Consider the following 22,106-nt stretch of genomic DNA (forward strand, 5'->3'; position numbering starts at 1 on the left):
CCTTTTAAACAGTTTTCTCCCTCATCTGTTTCAATGCAGTATACGTTATTTATCCCCTCTTTTCTTAGGTTTCCCCCAACCCCAATTCAGTTCCGTTTACAACAGTGACATCATGCAGTATTTGTCCTTTTGTTTTGTCTTGGTTTTTCTTTTTTAATTTTAATGAAAGTTTACAGAGACTTTCGGTTTCCATTCATTCATTGTTGCACTTTTCTCCCTGACCACCCCTTCCCCCCCAATTCACTCTTCTCCTGGAAAAGTAAAAAAAAAAATCCCAAAAAACCACTCATTATTATGCGATCCCTCCCCCAAGTCCACTCCACTACGCAGCCTTCATTCTGGACTCCCAATCATATATCCCTTTTAACATGATGCTGCACACTGCACACTTTTTAAATTGACGGCCGTGCTTAAAAACACATTTGCCATCATTTGCGGCAATGTGTTAAACAGTTCTCTCCCTCATCTGTTTCAATACATTATATATCTTCATCCCCTACTTCTCTGTCTTTCCTCAACTCTGATGTCAGTACCGTTTTACATCAGTGGCCCTATACAATAATTGTCCTTTTTTGAGTGAGATATTTCACTCAGCATAATAATGTCCTCCAGGGTCACTCACTTTGTATAATATTTCATGAGTTCCTTGTTTTTCACTGCAGCATAGTATTTCACTGTGTGAATATACCACAGCTTCTCTATCCATTCATTTTTTGAAGGGCACCTGGGTTGTTTGCAACTCTTGGCTATTGTGAACAAAGCAGCAATAAACATGGATGTGCATATGCTTTCACTCTCTTAATGCTGTCTTTTGATGAATGGAAGTTCTTAATTTTACTATCTTAAGTGACCCAACAGAGTGTGGAAATTATCAAACAATATCATTAATATCACATGCAAGCAAGATTCTGCTGGAAAATATTAAAAAAAACACGTCAACAGAGAACTGCCAGATGTGCAGGCTGGGTTTAGAAGAGGTATAGGGATATTATAGCTAATGTCAGACGGATATTGGCTGAAAGCAGAGAGTACCAGAGAAATGTCTATCTGTGTTTCACTGACTATGCAAAGCATTTGACTGTGTGGATCACAACAAACTGGCTAACTGAGAAAAATAGGAATCCCAGAATATTTGATTGTGCTAAATGCGAAAGCTATACCTGAACCTAGAGGCAGTTGTCAGAACAGAGGACGGAGATACTGCATGGTTCAAAATCGGGAAGAGTGTCTGCTAGAAATGTATTCTGTCTCCATATCTTTTCAATTTAGATGCAAAACAGATCACCTGGGATGCTGTATGATATGAGGAGGAATGTAGTATCAGGATTGGAGGAAGAGTCATCAACAACCTGTGTTATGCAGATGATACAACCCTGCTTGCTGAAACTGAGGAGGACCTGAAACATTTGCTGCAGAAGGTCAAGGACTGCAGCCTTCAAGATGGATTGAAGTTCAACATCAAGAAAACAAAGATTCTCACCACTGGGCCAATTGGCAGCATCATTATGGATGGTGAAGAGATTGAGATTGTTAACAATTTTAGTTTATTTGGCTCCACAATTAACACTCTTGGTACCAGCAGCCAGGAAATCAAGAGACAGTCAAGAGAATGCAATCAAGAGAATTGCATCGGGAAAGTCAGCTGTCAGAGACCTCTCCAGAGTAATGAAGAGCAATGACATTATTCTGGAGACTAAGGTGAGCCTGATTTAGGCCACTGTCTTCGCAATTGCTTGCTATGCATCAGAGAGATGGACAATGTCTAGAGATGCTAGAAAGAAAATTGATGCCTTTGAGCCGTGGTGCTGGGAAAGAGTGTTGAATATACCACAGACTGCTATGAGAACAAACAGGCTTGTCCTGGAGAGGGTGAAACCAGGCTGCTCCTTGGAGGCAAGGATTCTGAAGCTTCATCTGACATCCTTTGGACACGTTACAAGGAGGGGACTGGTCCTTGGAGAGAGACATTATGTTTGGGAGGGTGGAGGACCAGCCCAAGAGAGGAAGACTATCGATAACATCAATGGATTCAGTAGCTGGGGTAATGTGGGTAGGTGTATTAGAGAGAATAAGGTTGGTACAGGATAGAGCAGGGTTTAGGGCTCTTGGTCACAGGGCTGCTATGAGTTGCAAGCAACTTGATAGCACATAACAACAATCTTCACTATTTCTATAAAATATTCTAAGAGATAAAAGCTGAAAACAGGGTTGAGAACCACTACTGGAGCTGTTGATGAGACCAGAAGCTGAACTTTCCTAAGCAGCAAGGTGTTCACACAGAGTAATCTCACCAGAGATTCCAAATGCTGAAGCCCACGGAAAGACAAAGGAATGAATCATCAGCAAGCAGGTAAAAACCAACAGGGGTAGAGGAGAATGGCAAAGTTCAGACAAGACAAGCCTGAGTTTCTAGGACTGAACACAGGCAAATTCACCAAGACATTTCAGATTGTGACTGTTTTAAAATCAGCTTTTCTGAAAACTGTTATACATCCCAATACAAGAATGAACCACCTGATGAGTTTCTTAATGAACAGAAATCGTCAAAACAATCTAACTTGTAAGTACTCATTTTAAAAAATTTTATTGTAGTAAAACAAAATTTGCCATCTTAAAGTGTACAATTAAATGGCATTATTCCAATTTTATCCCCTTTCCTCACACTATTTCCTCATGTTAGTTTCCCATATGCACAGTATTTACATGAGTGTGTTACAGAAAAAAGTACAGTACTTAGGTTTACAATGCTGTGTAACCTTCACTACAGTCCATTTTCGAAGTTTTCCAACATCTCAAACAGAAGTTCTGTACCCAGTGAATAACAGCTCCCTCTTCTCTCCTCTTAACCCTTGTAACCTCTAATCTAGTTTCTGTCTATGAATTTGCTATTCCAGGTATCAAAAACAAGTATAATCACACAATATTTGTCCTTTTATAATTTGTTTACTTTGCAGTACAACGTTTACAAAGTTCATCCACATCATAGTGTAGATGAGAATTTCTTTTTTCTAAATGAATAGTAGTATAGACTGTATTTTTTAATCTTTTGATCTCTTGATGGATAATTCTTTTTATATTATTTATTAAATCAATTTTAAACCAAAATTGTAATTACTGTAATTTTTACATCTATATTTAAGCTCAAACAAGCCTTGGTGGTACTGTGGTTAAAGTGCCTGATTCTGAAATAAAACGTCAGTTGTTCAAGGTCTCCTCTACTTCAAATCCACCTGCAATGCTGTGGGAGAAAGATTGCAGCCTTAGAAACCCACTGGGACAACTCTAGTCTGTCTTGCAGGGCCTCTGGGGAGTAAAAAAAAAAAATCTACTTAATAGCAGCGGGTGGGAGTAGTGGGTGTGCATAAGCTCCCACTTTCTGGTCATTCCAGCAGATAAGAAACCATCTCATGCAGAGAAAACAGAGATAGGAGTTTTTAATGACTAGAAACACTTCTTGAAAGAGACTTGGCAAGTGACTTCAAAGATGACTGTAACAAAAACATCCTGCAGCTAAAATTCAAGTTCCTAATTAACAGAAGAGGGAAGCCAATAATACATCATGAAAGGGAGAAACGGGCAGAAAGAAAAGGAGTTATTTGTTAAGAAGGGAGGGAAAAGTCAGAGGGATATTTGTGTTCATCTGTAAGGATAGGTGTTCCATCAAAACACTGTATGAAGACCAGAGCACTCAAAGCACAATGAAAAGTTTAAAAAAAAAATTAAAACAAAAAAATTGGAACACTGTGGCCATAGTTTTCATCAATAATCAGTCCATGCTCAGAAATTTATCCAATTGTATAGAAATGATGTGGCAGAATCAGGAACCTAACTGTCCTCTGCTTTATTGACTAACCTGAGGAGTCATATGCTAGATAAGCCCTAGATGAAAAAGTGAAGAACAAACACTGGCCTGCAACTCCAGGGCACAGTCAACGATCTTGAGGGACAGGATGCTTGTGCTCTGAGAACAAATCACATCAGCTTCCCAAATGCTCAAAATCTGCTAATCCCGTAAATAGAACACAGTCAAAATACACTTGATCTAGAAATCAAGCACATCTGCAAGCCCATAAAACGCTTCCTTTGATAGTCAGCTTTAATGAGAAAGCACCTTTTCCTAAGGTTTTGGGGTTTTTTTTTTAATTTTATACTGGTTTATTTACAAAGTTCAACTTCCTAAGGTATTTTAATATAAACTATTACAACCGATTTGAAGTCTTCTTGTAGCTATTGAAGTGGCAAATTTTGTATCACATGTACTTCTATAATAATAAAAAAATGCAGCTATCCATCAACAAACAAAAGGACAGAGAAGCTGTGGTATATTTACACAATGGAATACTATGCTGCACTGAAAAACAAGGAACTCATGAAATATTACACAAAATGGGTGACCCTGGAGGACATTATTATGCTGACTGAAATATCTTAGTCACAAAAGGACAAATATTGCATAGGGTCAATGCTATAAAACAAGACTGACATTGGGGCTGAGGGAAGACAGAAAAGGAGAGGATGAATGATGTATACTGCATTAAAACAGATGAGGGAGAGAACTGTTTAAAAGAGATATATGATTGGGTATTATTGTAATGACAGGAGTACAGAACGAAGGCTGCATAGTGGAGTGGACTTGGCGGAAGGGATTGCATAACAATGAAAGAGTTTTTATTTTCTTTTTCAAGGAGAAGACTGAATGGGGAGGGGGGAAGTGGGCAGGCAGGGAGAAAAGTGCAGCAATGAATGAATGGAAACCCTAAGTCTCTGTAAACTTTCATTAAAATTAAAAAAATAATAATTTTTAAAAATTTTTAAATGCAGCTATATCTTAAATATGCATAACAATTATGGAGTTTTTTAACTCATTATATTCTAACCTCTATTATAGAAAACTTCTTGTGTCCTCTACTGATACTTGTCAACAGGACATAGTAGAGAGATCTACTTAAGTTTAGATCTGCTCATTCACTCACTCACCAACCAGTAATATGTCAATTTAAATTTCTGGACCTTTGATTCTTCTGTCCATAGAATGGAAAAGCAAATCTCAAAGGTTTCTTTTTCAGGGTCAATTGTTATTCTGCTAATTGTGCCTCTTCAGAGTACTAAACTAATTTATTCAGCATTTACATCATCTCCATCAGCACAATAAGGATACCTGGTAGCTCAGTGTAATATCTGTTGTGCTGCTAACTGAACACACAGTGGTTTGAATCCACCAAGGGTCAGTGCCTCATTTAAAGATTCATAGCCTCGCACCACAACAAGATAAAGGTAAATAATCCAATTGAAAAATGGGCACAGGATATGAATAGACACTTCACCAAAGAAGACATTCAGATGGCCAACAAGCACATGAAGAAATGTTCAAAATCCCTAGCTCTAAGAGAGGTGCAAATCAAAACAACTATGAGATAGCATCTCACCCCAGTAAGAATAGCAAAATTTAACAGAACAGCAAGCAACAAGTACTGGAGAGGTTGTGGAGAAACTGGAACCCTTATTCACTGTTGGTGGGATTGTAAAATAGTGCAACCACTATAGAAGGCAGTATGGCGCTTTCTCAAAAAAGTTGCAAATAGAGGTACTATTTGACCCAGCAATTCCACTACTGGGAATATACCCCAAAGAGACCAGAACTGACATCCAAGCAGATATATACACACCCATGTTTATCGCGACTTTGTTCACAATAGCAGAGTTGGAAACAAACTAAGTGCCCATCAACAAACGAATGGATAGAGAAGCTGTGGTATATTCACACAATGGAATACTATGCTGCATTGAAAAACAAGGAATTCGTGCAATATTATTCAAAATGGGTGAGTTTGGAGGACATTATGCTGAGTGAAATATCTCAGTCACAAAAGGACAAATATTGCACAGTGCCACTGTTGTAAAACATGACTGACATCAGGGTTGGGGGGAGACTGAGAAAGATGGGATAAATGATATATACTGCATTGAAACAGATGAGGGAGAAAATGTTTTAAAAGGGATATGTGATTAGGTATTTTTGTCATGTCAGGACTCCAGAACAAAGGCTGCATAGTGGAGTGGACCTAGGGGGAGGGACTGTAAAACAATGAAAGAATTTTTCTTTTACTTTTCAAAGAGAAGAGTGTACTGGAAGGGGTGGGGGAGCAGGGAAAAAAAGTGCAACAATGAATGAATAGAAATCCAAAGTCTCTGTAAATTTTCATTGAAATTAATAATAAAAAATTTTTTTTTTTAAAAAAGAGCCCTAGCCTCAGAAATCTGATGGAGAGTTGCTAGGAGTCAAAGATGGGATGGCAGAGGGTCTGGTTTTGGTTTCTTCAGTAAAAACTTAGTGCCAAATTAACTTATTCAAGCACACAAAGGTACTCTCTACAACAGTCTAAATCCAGCAGTTTATGCATCAAAATGAGATTAGTAGGCAAGCCATCTTTGTAATGTTAACATTGTTAAGTGCAGCTGAGTCTGAGCCAACTCATAGCTACTCCTGCAGTAGGTTTTCAGAGGCTGTAAATACCATGAAAAGAGATTGCTCATCTTTCCCCATGGAGTAACTGGTGCATTCAAACTGCCTGCCTTTGGGTTGGCATCACAGTTTTTTACCACAGGACCACCAGAGCTCCCTTTACTTTCTAATAGGTATCTTTAAAATCTTCCCCACCAGAACAGTGAAGCAATGTAAAATAGCATCTAAAGATTCCTTAAATGAGAGCTCTGGTGGCCTAGTGGTAAGAAATTGCACTGCAATCCTGAAGACACACGGTTCTAATCCACCAGCTGCTCAGCGGGAGAAGAATGGGCAATCTCCTCCTGTGTGATTAACTGCATCTGAAAACCTGCTGGAGGGTCAGCTATGGGTCGGTTTCAACTCAATGGTACTCAACCACAATCCTTAACTGCTGACTTTGGACTTCATAATCTGTATTTTCTCTACATTCCATGGTGCTTATATATTTGCACTTTAGATACTTTCTAATCCTGGAGTTTACATACTATTTCACATCCTCTGTTGTTATGTCCCATCAAGTTGGAAATGACTCACAGCAGACTCTCCAGTGGGTTTTCAGAGGCTGTAAATTACAAGGAGGAGATTGCCCATCTCTCCTCTGAGGAGCAGCTGGTAGATCTGAACTGTTTGCCTTTGGTTGGCAGTCCAACACTTTACTCACCCAGAAATCAGAGTATATTCATAACAGACCAATGTACTGAAAATGTGCTTAAAGAGAAAATCTCTTCATTCAAAGGAAATTTCACAGAACACCAATATGTAAAACAAGGTTGAAAGATGTGGGAATTTTAAGTAGCTAAAATCATAGTCAATTTGGCTTCTCTCACGCTGTAGCATCCCCTGGGCCACAGGTGTACTCCAGAAATTCAGGAGATTCCCAAGTCTTTTGCACCATCCATTCACAAAGGGTTAAATTCTCCAGTAACTTAGTTTAGTTTCTTGAACTAGACCAATTCAAGTATTCTTGAAAGCAACTTCAATTAAAAGGTCATTAAGGATTATTTTAGCATAATCCAATCTCTGGCATATAGAAACAATTGCCACTGGTAAAGAAATGGGTGTTTAGGGGAGAAAAAGATATCTTTGATCTTTTGAATTTTTAATTTCCTGTGTAAAAAAAAAAGAAAGAGAAATAAAAATTCAGTGAAAGGTGTCAGACTTCTGTGAATTCCTATACCTGGTTGTCCATAATTGTCCACTGGCCTTCAGCATCTTGCTTCAAAACACAGTGGTTTCGGGAAATCATCAAAGGGCAGCTTTTTGATAACAGCTGGTATGTGACACCAAATCCTCGCCCTATAGTCACCTAGGAAGACAATAACAATGGAAGAGGCACAATTACTCATTGTGCTAAAATAGGAGGCCCTTTATAATTGCGTCAATCCTGTATTTAAGAAACCAGACACCCAAGGAACCAACCTAGACAGCTCATCTGCTATCTCTTCAGTTCTCATGAAGGCATCAACACAAAACTTCTAGAAAGTAAAGACTGAAAAGCAGAAAAAGACAGGAAATTGTTTCAAGAAAGTATAGTATGAAAAACAGTTAATTCTAAGAATCTCAGGGCTGGTAGAACTTTTAAAGGTCTTTTAGGATCTACTTCAGCTATCCATGAGATAGAGGACATCTTTCTACCTCTCCATCAGCTAGTCTTAAATACTACCAGATGTACAACCTATACAAGGAAGATCCCTTAATCTTTTTTAAACATCAAAAATGTTTTCATTCCCCCCCACTTTTGCAGATCCTTCAATTTTTTAAATTAACATTTTACTTTTAATGAAAATATATACAGCAAAACCAGAGTATATTCAAGTTTCTAGATTTATATACTTCACATAGTGCCTACAATCTCTCTTTTACGGCTCTAGTTTCATTCCCACTAATTCTTTGCCCCCAAACTTTTCATCCTTTAGAATAGTTTGTCTAGTTTGATCATATAAAAAAATTGACTATAAGAATGTAATACTCAAGGATGGCACTATTTATTCTCTGAACTATATATGGCTACCTAGTTAAAGATGACTTTAGAAGATAGTCTTTTCTTATTTCTTTTTAATTGTGGTTTGGATGAATGTTTATAAAGCACCTTAGTTTCACATTCCGCAATTTAGAAACACATTGATCTTTAATGTGAATTGTTATTTTCTCAGGGTTGCCTTCCTGAATTTCCTATTTCCATTTATCCTTCTTTCCTGTCACTACCTGCCTTCTAAACTTAAAAAAAAAAAATTGCCCTTCTAGTCTTTTACAGTTACTTGTTCGGAGAAACATGTTTTTTATGGGTATTACGGATTGATTTTTATCTATTGTTTGGCTAAAAGGTGACACCTAGGGGTATGTTCAGTTCCAAGTCTAAAGGAAGTCTAACGGCCAAAGTCTAAGAGGTTCCATAAAATCAGTTAGTCTGGTCTTTTTAAAATTATTTTAAATCTTGCTCTCCATTCTCACCTGGACCTTCTGTCGTTATCCTGATCAAAATAGTCAGCAGTGGAAGCATCTAGTTTTACCAGTCTCAAGCTAGATGAAACTATCATTCACTGGTCCCTTAGTGCTCTGAACTAATTGCTTCATTGAGTTTTTGATTTTCTTTGCTCTAGGCAGGGAGAGATAAATAGTTGCATCTAAGAGGCCTAGTGGGCACTCCTAAATTTTTTCAGACCCTCTCTAATACTCCCAAAGTAGGACGCAGAACAGTCCTTCTGAACCATGTTATGCCAATTGGCCTAGCAGACATCCTTTTGACAATCCATGGGATATCAAGTACTCTTCAACACAATCTAAAGGCATCAATTCTTCTTTGGTCTTCTTTATCCACTGTCTAACTTTCACATGTATACAAAGTAATTGAGAATACTATGTTTTTAAATAGAGTGCTCTGGTTGCCTAGTGGCAAGAAGCTGTGCTGCAATCCCGAAGGTGTGTAGTTTGAGACCACCAGCTGCTCCAGTGTGATTTTAACTGCCTCTGAAAGGCCACCAAAGGGTCAGCTATGGGCTGGTCTGACTCAATGATACAAGACAAACAACATGTCTTCAAACAGCCATACCTTAGTCTTTACAATGACATCCCTGCTATTTTGCACTTTAAAAGAGGTCCCAATTTTCCCAATGCACCATGTCTCTCTCCATTATTGAGAAGTACTGATGTCTGTTTGAAAACCAAGGTGTATCTGATTCAGGTCATAGTCTTTCCAATCACTTGCCATGCATCTGAGAGCTAGACAGTGACTAAAGATGACAGAATTATTGATGCCTTTGAACTGTGGTGTTGGAGAAGAGCAATGAACATCCCATGGATGGCCAAAAGAACAAATAGATATGTTTTGGAGAGGGTGCAACCAGAGTGCTCTTTGGAGTCAAGAATTATTAGGCTTTGCCTCACATACTCTGGGCATGTTGCTAGAAGGGGCTATTCCTTGGAGAGGGACATGATGCTAGGAAGTATGGATGGTCGGTGAAGAAGAGGAAGACCCTCAACCAGGTGGACTGACACGGTGGTTGCTGCAATGGGCTCTGTGTGTCTGAAAGTGTGAAGATGGCACAGGATAGGACAGGGCTCAGATCTCTCATTGATAGGGTCACCATGAGTTGTACTTAACTCAATGGCACCTAACAACAGCAAGTTCAGTCTTTCTTCCATCTATTATGATCTACTAATCTAGGTGTGAGGATTTTCATGTTCTTAATGTAAAGAAGTAAACTATACTGATGACTATAGTTACTTATTTTCAGTAAATGTTTTAAGTTTCTTTTACTTTCTGCAAGCAAGGTTGTGTCATCTGCATAACACAGGGTTGTTGATGAGTCTTACTCCATCCTGATGGCATCTTCTTCAGATAGCCCAGCTTCCTGAATTATTTGCTCAGCATACAGGTTGAATAGGTATAAAGAAAGAACTCAATCTTGATTTTAAAACATGAAGTGCCCCCTTGCTAAATTCTAATGACTGATTCTTGGTCTATGTACAGGTTTCACATAAGCACAATTAAGTGTTCTGGAATTCCTATTCTTCTCAATGTTATTCATAGTTTATTATGATACACATAGTCAAATACCTTTGCATAACCAATAAAACACAAGCAAACAAACATCTTTCTGGTTTCTTTTCTTTCAGTCAAGTACCATCTGCTATCAATAGTGATATCCCTTGTCACACAGCCTCTTCTGAACCCTGCCTGAATTTCTGGCAGTTCCTTGTTGATTACTATTTGTCATTTACTTCAGTAAGATTTTACTCGTGTGATATAGTTATAATACTGCTTGATAATATCCACAATATTGTTGTATCACAGTTTTTTTGAATGGGAACAAAAAGGGATCTCTTCCAGTCAGTAGGTCAAAACACTATCCTCCAAATTTCTTGGTAAAGACTAGTAAGCACATCCAGGGTTGCAACTATTTGCTGAAAGATCTCAATTGGTATTCCATTGATTCCTGGGGCCTTGTTTTCTTTCTTCCTTTCTTTCCTTTCCAAATCTTCAGTGTAGCTTGCATTTCCTCCTGCAGTACCATTGGTACACTTGCTACCTCCTGTAATGGTTCCATGTTGATCAATTTCTTTTGGTACATTCTGTGTATTTCTTCCATCTTTAAATGGCTCCTGTATCATTCAAAATTTTGCCCCAAGAATTCGTCAGAATTACAACTCCAGGCCTGAATTTATTCTTCAGTTCTTTCAGTTTGAAGGCAGCTAGGTATAATCTTTTCTTGTGATTTTTTTAACTCCAGGTCTCAATATTATAATACTTTGTCTTCTCAAGCTGACACTTGATATTTTGTTTGGCTCTCTTACTTCATTTCTTCACTTTAGCCTCTCAATGTACAAGAGCAACTTTCAGAGTCTCTTCTGATATCCATTTTGGTCTTTTCTTCCTGTCTTTTTAATCTTTTTTTTGCTTTCTTCATTCCATCCTTAATGGAAAGTCTTCCCACAAACAATTCACCTGGTCCTTACTCTTTAGTTAAATGAATGCATCAAATTAATTCTTCAAATTCAGGTGGAAGAAACTAAAGGTTCTATGTTAACTCTTGTGGATTAAACTTTTTGACCTTCAATTTGACAGTTCCAGTCAGTCCCTGACCATGTTTTGACTGCTGATATTGTGTGTCTCCTTTGACTCTTTCCACAGACATAGTCAATCTGATTCTTGTGTATGGTCACCATTTATGTGGGTTGTTTGTGTGTGTGCGTTTTTTTTAAGGTATCTGCAATAACTAGATCACTGTCTGTCAAAATTCCATCATGTGATCTCCAGTCTAATTTCTGTCACCAAAGCCGTATTTTCCAAATACTTCTGAAATCCTTCTTTTGTAATGATAGGTCACTGATTGTACAGAATTCTATGATTCTATCTCTAGCCTCATTTCTGTCACTGTGCCCATGTTTTACAACTACTGATCCTTCTTCCCTGTTCCCTTTTGCATTCCAGTCATCCATTAATATCAAAGTATCCTGGTTGCATATTCAATCAATTTCTGACTGCAAAAGTTGGTAGAAAAATTAACTGGGGGGAAAAAAGCTCATGGAAGTCATCTATTTTCTCCTCTTCAGCTCTGGTTGTTGGTGTATATATCTGAATGATAATGGTATTAAATACAGGTCTTCCTTGTATGCATATGGATATTATCCTGTTACAACATTTTATTTCAAGATGGATCTAGAAATGTCTTTTTAACTATGAATTCAACTCATCTTTTCATTTTCAGTGTTGTATATCACATAATTTTCTGATTAAAAATGCCCCATGACAACTAATTTCATTTCGCTAATACTTAGAATGCCAGTATTTCATTTCTTCCTTAACAATCTCTAATTTTTCTACATTCATATTTCTCACATTCCATGTTCCAAATCAGTAATATCTGTCTGCAACTGTGCTTCCTCCTTTGTGATTCCCAGTAAGAAGGCTTTGCCTCTGGTGCCATATCTGCGTGTCTCCTCTAAGTGTATTCTATTGTCCACAAGGTTTTCTGAGGCCTGCTATGCATTATGCCTTGTATCTACATTATGCAGATGGCACACCCTTGCTTGCTGAAACTGAAAAGGACATGAGGTGTTCGCTGCAGAAAGTCAAGGACAATAGTCTTCAATATGGATTGAAGCTCAACATCAAGAAAACAAAAACTCTCAACACTGGGCCAATTGGCAGCTTCATGATAGAGAAAAGATTGAGATTGATTTTTCTTGTTTGTTTATTTTTTTGGTTTTTTTTTGTGTTTGTTTTTAAGAGACTGAGATTGTTAACAACTCCTACACTCTACTGAAAGATGGGCAATTCCCTGCTTTGCGATTTATAGTCTCTGGAAACCCACTGGAGGGTCAACTATGAGTTGGTTCCAACTCCACAGCAATGACTGACTTAGTGTTTTGAAGAGGAAGCTTTTCTCCAGTCTTACTTGAGTGCCTTCCAACCTGAGGGGCTCGTCTTCCATAACTAAACCCAACTATGTTCTTAGTCTGAAAGTTTCTGTCCTCCTCATGTAACCCTCAGGGTATTTAAAACACAACAGGATAGCCTTAGCCTTTAAATTTATATCCCTGCACTGTAAAGAAGTCCTTGACAGCAGATTTTTCCAACATAACACATTTTATATATATGTATCAAAAATATAAGGATCATATAAGGATTATATTATATAAGGATCATATCATCTAGATGCACCCACACTGTGCAGTGTTCTGTAAATTATTGGTTTTAAGTGTTGCAGAGCAATGCATCAATTCTTCTTCAGTCTTTCTTATTCAATATCCAAATTTCTTTGAGATATATAAGATGTAATTAAAAATACCACGGCTTAAATCAGGCCTACTTTAATTTTTACCTGATATCCTTGCTTTAGCACCTTAAAGAGTTCAACTGACACCTTGGCATCGTAGTGCTGACGAAGAGCATTGACTATCTTATGGGCAGTCAAAAGAACAGACAAATTTGTCTCGGAGGAAGTCTAACGAGGATGCTATTTTGAAGCAAGGATGGTGAAACCTCCTCTCACATATCTGGGCATGCTGTTTGAAGGTTAACAAAAGAGAAGACCTTCAACAAGATGGACAGACACAATGACAGTAACAATAATTTCAAGCATGTTAGGGATCGCACAGGTTAAGGCAAGGTTTCAATCTGTTGTTCATAGAGTTACTATGAGTTGTAGTCAACTTGATGGCAACCAACAACAACTCAGTAATCTGTTTTGTGAAAATCCCATAGCTTTTCCCTCCATTCTCTGTTTTTGGAGACCAGGGTTACATTCACATCTTTGCTATTGTAAATAATGCTGCAAAGAACATGAGTGTACATAAATCTGTTCATATCACAGCTCTTATTTATTTCAGGTATACACACCTAGTAGTGAGATTGCTAGAACAGTATTTTTATTTCTAATTTTTTAAGGAAGCACCAACTGCTTTCTATAATAGTTTCACCATTTTATATTCTCACTAGCAGTGTGTAGTTATTTCTGCCCATTTGTGAATGACTTACTTTACATATCATAATGTTCTCCAGGATCATTCATTTTTAGATATTTAATGGATGCCACTACACATAAGCCAAAGGTGGGTGACTTTTAATCTATGGCCCTCAGGCCTGTCTTTCATTGTTTTAGTTTGGACATTCTTCCAGGTCACATAGCCCTGGTGTACAAGTTACCGTACAGCGGTCACTTGTGATTGCTGTGAGGCTGAACACTGTGACACAGATGTGTCAAATGCGTTAATGGTTGGTTACCCAATGTGGACAGAGAATGGGGTGGAGTTCCCCGATTAAAACAAGCGGGGGAAGGAGGAGTGGCATCCACTTCCATAACAGCTTGCCTCCGGAAATATAAACCTGGAGAAAGGATGAAAGGCACCCAAGCGTGGAGGACTCTCCTTCATAGGGTCGCTATGAGTCTGGAGGACTCTCCTTCATAGGGTCGCTATGAGTCGCCTGCAACTCAATGGCACTTAACAACAACAATGCATAATGCTGTGATAAAGAAGGGTGTGTACACATCTATTCATGTCATGGTTCTTTAATCACTAGTATATTTACCTAGTAATGAGATTTCTGGTTGATATGTTATCTTTTAAGGAACTGTCATACCATTTCCCACAGTGGTTATACCATTTTACAATTTCATCAGAAGAACTGTTGCCTTTGAATCATGGAGTAACAAAAGAACAAGAAAGAACTGGAAGAAGTGCAGTAAGAGTACTCCTTAGGGGCAAGAACGGTGAGACTTCATCTTACATACTTTGGGCAGACAAGGCTAATCCTTGAACAAGATCATCATCCTTAGGAAAGGCAGGTTCATGAAGGAGAGGAAGACCCTGAATGAGACAGACCAAAATTGATCTCAACAGTGGGGTTTGGGGAGCTCTGGTGGCCTAGTGGTAAGAAGGTGCAACTACAATCTCAGAGTTGCACGGTTTGAATCCACCAGATGCTCTGCCGGGGAAGGAGGGGCAATCTCCTCCTGTACCAGTCAGATCTGATTTGACGGTACACGCACACAAAAACAATAAAGTAAAAAAAAATTAAAAAAAAAAAACAAAAAAAAAAACAGTGGGGTTTAAGCACAGTGGGGACTGAAAGTTCTGAGATACTAACAGGGCTCAAAAGCTAGTTAATTAATGATAGATATTTATCATATGTGTTTTTCCTCATGTTCATGGCAGCATTAACAATAACAAAAAGATGAGAACAACCTTAGTGCCCATCAACAGATGAATAAATAAACTATGATACATACACACAATGGGATAGTATGCTATGATAACCAATCTGGAGGATATCACACAACATGGAAGAACCTGGAGAACATCTGGAGGACAACTACTTGGCCAACTGACTGGAAGAGATCCATATTTATCCCCATTCAAAAAAAAAAGGTGACCCAGAGTGTGGAAATTATCAAATAATATCACAGATATCACATGAAAGCAAAATCTTGCTCAAGATTAACCAGAAACGATTGGAACAGTACACTGACAGACAATGACCATAAATACAAGTTGGGTTTAGAAAAGGTCATGGCACTAGAGACATTATTGCCAACGTCAGATGGATTTTGGCAGAAAGTAGAGAGTAACAGAAGGATGTCTGTGTTTCACTGACTATGCAAAAGCATTTGACTATGTGAAGCAAAACAAACTGTGGCCAACCTTGAGGAAAATGGGTATCTCAGAATACTTGATTGTGTTTATTTGAAACCTATACTTGGTCCAAGAAGCAGTACTCAGAACAGAGGAAGGAAACCTATACTTGGGCCAGGAAGTAGTTGTCAGAAAAGAGCAAAGAAATATTGCATGGTTCAAAATCAGGAAAGGAATGTGTCAGGGATGCTTCCTGTCCCCATACCTTTTCAATTTGTATGCAGAACAGATCATTCAGGAAGCAGGGCTTTAAGAGGAGGAGTTGTGGCATCAAGTTTGGAGGAAGACTCAAAAACAACCTATGACATGTAGATGACACAAAGTTGCCTGCTGAAACTGAAGAAGTCCTAAAGCACTTGCTGCAGAATGCCAAAGATTCAATATGGATTGAAGCTCAGAATCAAGAAGACAAACATTCTTACCACTGGGCCAACTGGCAGCCCCATGATAGATAGACAAGAGACTGAGGTTGTTAGCAATTACAGCTTGCTTGGCTCCACAATCAACACTCGTAACACCAGCAGTCAGGAAATCAAAAGACGAACTGCACTGGGAAAATCTGTGGTCATGGACCTCTCCAGAATGCTGAAAAGTAACAAGGTCAGTCTAGAGAATAAGGTGGGCCTAATCCAGGCCATAGTCTTTGCAATTACTTATTATGCTTCAGAGAGCTGGACAATGACTAAGCATGACAGAAGAACAATATATGCCTTCGAGTTGTGGTGCTGGAGAAGAGTCTTGAACATACCATGAACTGCCAAGCAAACAAATAGGTCTGTCTTGGAGAGGGTGAAACCAAGTCTCTCCTTGGAGGCTAGGATTTTCAAGGTCCGTCACACATACTTTGGGCGCATGGTCAAGAAAGACTGGTCTTTGGAGAAGGACATCATGCTCGGAAGGGTGGAGGGAGAGAGCAGGAGAGGAAGACCCTGGATAAGATGGACTGATACATTATCTGGGGCAATGGGGATTCGTGTGTCAGAATTAGTGAGACAGGGAAGGATTCAGAGCTGCTGTACACAGAGTTGCTATATGTCACAGGTGACTCAACAGCAAATAACAAAACCACACTATTTGGTTGGTTTTTATTTAAGCCTCACGGTTAGCATCAACAAGACCTCAGGGAGGGACTTTTTATTTAAAAGTCAGTTATATTTTGGAGGAACATTCTTCTAAACGGTACAGCACTCTTATGTCAATATGCTATACTGAGGTAACCCGGGCTTGCTGTGATGCTGAACCTTGTGTCACTGGGGTGTCAGATGGCATAACTGTTACCTATGGTGGACAGTGTTTGGTGGTGCTCCCAGTTTAAGACAAGTTTGGAAGCAGGGGTGGCATTCACTTCCTAAACATGCCTCTGGAAACTCTACAAACTTTGAGAAATGACAAGAGTTATAGAAAAGCTTCAGGTCTTCTGTTCATAGGGTCACTATAAGTCATGTTCGACTCGAAGGCAATCAACAACAACATCAAAATTAACCACTCACAAAAGGATGGATATGCTGTAAGAGCACTACTACAAAAGTTCAAGGAAAGGTTTACACATAGAAGGAAACATACTTTGAGGGTTACCAGGAATGAAAGTAGACGGGACAAAAACTCATTAATTAGAGAGCAGTTGTGTAGTCTACTACATGTAAGAGTTTGTCAAGCTGTGGTAGCTTACTTGTTATGATTCTAAAGCTATGCCATTGTTATTTCAAATACCTGCAGAGTCACCCATGGAGGACAGGTTCAATGGAGCTTCCAGACTCACAGAGACCAGGAAAGCAAGTCTGGTCATCTACGAATAAGAGCAGAATATTATGTAAAATTGTGCCAGAAGATGAGCCCACCAGAAAAGCACTCAGAATATAACTGGTGAAGATCTGCCTCCTCAAAGTAGAACTATCTTAATGACACAGAAGAAAACTTTCATCCAATGAAGGACCATGAGATGGTACACTCAAAATGAAGAGATATAGTGGCAAGCATCCATTAATAATTGGAATGTGGAATGTATTGGCTACAGAAGCTGCAACAACAGAATTAAGTGCATGACAGATGAAGATGATGAAAGACCAGCAAGGCTTCATTCTGTTGCACATGGGGTCGCTGTAAATTGGAGCTGAGTCAACAGTACATAGCAACAGAGGCATATTAACTTAGGTGAAGGCAAAAGCAATATATATGAAGAAAATTAGCAGTAACATGACCAATTTACTCTTATAAAAGATAGCAGTGATAAGTATCATTATATACATTACTTATAAAGTGAGCTGTTACTGTTCAGTATCATCGAATCTGAAGTGACTCAGCTGATCCTCCAGTGGGTTTTCAGAGACAGTAAATCTCATGAAGAGACTGACCATCTTCCTCCCTCAGAGCAGCTGGTGAATTAGAACTGTGTACCTTTGGAATGGCAGTGCAATTCCATGCTGGAATAACAAAGAAAAAATGGTAGTCAGTTAAAAATGGATTGAGTGTCAGAAATGAAGCTAGGACCGAAATTACTGACATTTGTTCATCACAAAATATCTTCTTTAAAAAAACAAAAAAGGTGACTTTACACTTGGACCTCATCTGAAGGACTACACAGCAATCAGACTGACTACATCTATGGAAGAATCATAGCAGAAGCTCATTATCAGCAGATAAATGCAGGTCAAGTACTGACTGTGGAATAGACCATCAATTACTCCCATGCAAATTCAAATTGAGGCTGAAGAAATTAAAACAAATCCACAAGGACCAAAATTCGACCTTGAATCAACCTCATCTGAAATTAAAAATCACCTTAAGAACAGGTCTGAAACACCAAGCACCAATAATCAAAGACCAGGTGAGCTGTTGAATGACATCAAGGATATACCACTGATGAATAGAGCAAAAGGTCATCACAAACACAAAGGAGAAAGAAAAAGCCAAATTAGGTGTCAGTCCTATTTGGTTAGATGTTACTTAGACTGACATCCAACCAAACTGGACACTGGAAATTGCATTAGCGTGTCAATGAAACAAAGATATGCAGACATAAAAGAGTTAAAGAAAAGATGTCAAAGAGCAGCTTGAGATGACAAAGTATTTTAATAGAATGTGCAAAGAACTGGAGTTGGAGAATAAAAAGGGAAGAACGTGGCTTAACATTTCTCAAGCGGAAAGAATTGAAAAACAACTTCAAGCCTAGAGCTGCAATACTGAGAGATGCTACGGGGAAAACCTTGAATGATCCAAAGAACATCAACAGGAGATCAAAGAAAAAGAACCACTGTATCAAAAAGGATTGGTCAACACTCTAACAAAGAACCAGTGGTAATGAAGGAAGAAGTTCAAGCTGCACTGAAGGCTGTTGTTGACCAGGATGAATGAATAGATGAAGACAACGAGAAATGAGGGGGAGAAGAGAGAGTAAAGGCAGGGTGTGTATAAATCCAAGACTGCAGCCCTGAGCTTAGAGTCTCTCTTGCCTTTATTGAAAATTGCCAGAAAATAAGTCACAGAGAAAATTCTTTACTAATTGGCTGTTTTCTTTGCTGACCTTTTGCTTATTTCAGGAACAAGTGGCAAATGAGCAAAAGGTTGGTAGTGGGGGGGGGGGGGGCCACAGGTCTGCTTGAACACCTATCTCTTCTGGTCTGTCTCAAGAGAAATACCACCTTGTTTTGTGCCGTCTTCAGTTCCTGATCAAGTATTTGGTTTAACATTTGGTTTAACACCTGGCTTCCCACAGAAGACATTGGCAAAAACTAAGGCCCCAGTAACTGATGGGATTCCAATTTAACAGGTACAGCCTTGATATGTTCACCAGGCTATGCTGGAAGGAAATTTGGAAGACAGCTGTCTGGTCAACTGACTGGAAGAGAACCATGCTTCCATTCTCAAGAAAGAAGATCCAATAGAACGTGGAAACTATCAAGCAATACCATTAATATCACATACAAGCAAAATACTGAAGATTACCCAAAAATTGCTAAAAAGGTACACCGACAAAAAACTGCTGGAAGTTCAAGTTAGGTTTAGATGTCATGGTATCAGGGGTATCATTACTGATGTCAGATGGATCCTGGCTGAAAGCAGAGAACACCAAGAACATCTATTTGTGCTTTATTGACTATATGAAGGCATTTGACTATGTGGATAATAACAAACTATAAGAAGAATGGGAATCCCAGAACACATAATATGCTAATGTGAAACCTATAACTACTCCAAAAGACAGTTGTCAGAACAAAGAAAGGGAACACTTGTATGGTTTAAAATTACAAAAGGTATGCACAGGCCTGTATCCTTTCTCCATTCCTATTCAACCAGTATGATAAACAAATCATTGGAGAAGTTCGACTTTTTGAAAAATGAGCTGTCAAGATTGGAGACACTCATCAACAACCTGCGTCAATATTGACACAATATTGCTTACTGAAAATGAGAACCTGGAAAGCTTTCTGCAGAAGATCAAAGACTATAGACTTCAATATGGGTTTTTCCTCAATATGAAGAAAATAAAAATCTTCATTACTGGACCAACAGGCAACAGCTTGATATAAGAAAAGAATGAAATTGTCAATGATTTCTTCTTTCTTAGACCCACAATCAGCACCACTGGTATGAGTAGTCAGAAGATCAGGAGACATACTGCATTGGAAAAGTCTGTTGGGGATGTCTCCAAATTACTAAATTACTTTAGTTTGAAAACTTATGGTGTGCCTGACTTAGACCATGGTTTTTTAAATCACTTGCTACACATCTAAGAGTTGTACAATAAATAATGACAATAGAAAAATGGATCCCTTTGAGTTGTGATGGTGAAAAAGAGTACTATATCCTATGGACTGACAGCTTCTTGGTTTAGGTACAGATTTTGTCTATTTCCTTTTTCAGTTTTGTTAATGTTTAATATATTTTACAGGTCTTTTATTTGGTGCATAAGATACAGATTTTGTATAAGCATAATTAAGTGATCTGGAATTCCCATTCACTCAAGATTAACCAGTTTGTTATGATCCACACAGTTAAATGCCTTTATATAGTCAATAAAACATAAACAGACATTTCTCTAATGATCTTTGCTTCCAGCCAAGATCCATCTGACATCAGCATTAATATACTGATGTCTCATTCTCTTGAAAACCAACAAACTTTTGGCAGTTCTCTGTCACTGTTCTAACAATTTTTTTTTTATGATCTTCAGTAATATTTTGCCTACATCTGACATTAATGCTATTATTTGGTAATTTCCACATTCTGATAGGTAATTCAGTAATTTCCCATTTCCATTCACTTTTCTTGGAAATATGAACAGTCAATTGACCAGGTATTATCTTCCAAATTTCCTGGCATAGATTGGTGACCATGTCCAGGGCTGCCTATGTTATTTGGAGCATGTCAATTGGTATCCCATTAATTTCTAGGGCCTTTTTATTATTATTTTATGTGTGTATGTCAAATCGTATCTGACTGGTACAGGAGACTGTCCCTCCTTCTCCAGCAGAACATCTGGTGGATACATACGGCTCTCCTCTGGGACTGCAGTGCAGCTTCTTGCCACTAGGCCACTAGAGCTCTCCTGGGGTGGGGGCCTTATTTTTTGCCAATGCTTTCCATACAGCTTGAACTTCTTCCTTCATCACCAATGGCTCTTTAACATATGCTACTTGCTCAAATATTTCAGTGTTGACCACTTCTTTTGGTACAGTGACTCATGCATTCCATCCACCTTCTTTTGATGCTTCCTGGATCATTCAAGATTCTCCCCATAGCATCCTCAGTATTGAAGCTTGAGGCTTGAATTTGGTTTTCAGTGTAGTGTAACAGGAAAAGTACTGTTTTATTAGGGATTGCAACTAATGTCATAAAATGTGTATAGACTGTTGAAACTCAAATACTTACTTGCTCCATAAATTTTAACCAAATTAGAACAAAATATTTTTTAAAAAGAAGTTTGAAAGACATCTATTCAGATTGACACTTTACTATAATATCCTCATCAGTGAAACAGAAAGTATTCCGTTTAAATGGAAAAACTTGAGAAATATCAAGACATAACAAGTATGTCTCCTATTCAATCTGTATGCTTAGCAAATAATTTGGTAACTGGACTACGAGAAGAAGAATGTGGCATCAAGATTGAAGGCAGATTCATCAACAACCTCTGTTATGCAGAAGACAGATACAGCCTTGCTTGCAGAAAGTGAAGATGACTTGAAATGCCTGTTGCTGACAATCAGATAATAGCTTTCAATATGGGTTACATCTTAATATCAAGAAAGCAGAAATCCTCACCACTGGATTAAGTGACAACATCATGAGAGATGGAAAAGAGTTTAACTGTCAACAATTTCATCTTATTTGGATCCACAATCAATAGGTATGATAACAGCAGTCAAGAAATAAACACCCTTTCATGATTAAAGCACTCAACAAAATAGGATTAGAGGGGAATTTCTTCAACATAGTAAAAAGTATCTATGAAAACCCAAGAGCCAAC

The 22,106-nt window shown here is 38.4% G+C and overlaps 1 protein-coding gene across 1 annotated transcript in view; it reads right to left on the minus strand.

Moving 5' to 3' along the window:
- The window catches only part of RNF8 (ring finger protein 8, E3 ubiquitin protein ligase), a 48,379-nt gene that overhangs the window by 18,661 nt on the left and 7,612 nt on the right, over positions 1-22,106 (minus strand). Inside the window, exon 2 of the mRNA XM_006882165.1 lies at positions 7,683-7,811. Within this exon, the coding sequence (XP_006882227.1) occupies positions 7,683-7,811 (129 nt within the window). The remainder of the gene's footprint in view (positions 1-7,682; positions 7,812-22,106) is intronic.

This window comes from Elephantulus edwardii, unplaced genomic scaffold, assembly GCF_000299155.1.
Source record: "Elephantulus edwardii isolate Elephantulus edwardi_28Jun2011 unplaced genomic scaffold, EleEdw1.0 scaffold00017, whole genome shotgun sequence".
In the NCBI taxonomy this organism is placed as follows: Eukaryota; Metazoa; Chordata; class Mammalia; order Macroscelidea; family Macroscelididae; genus Elephantulus; species Elephantulus edwardii.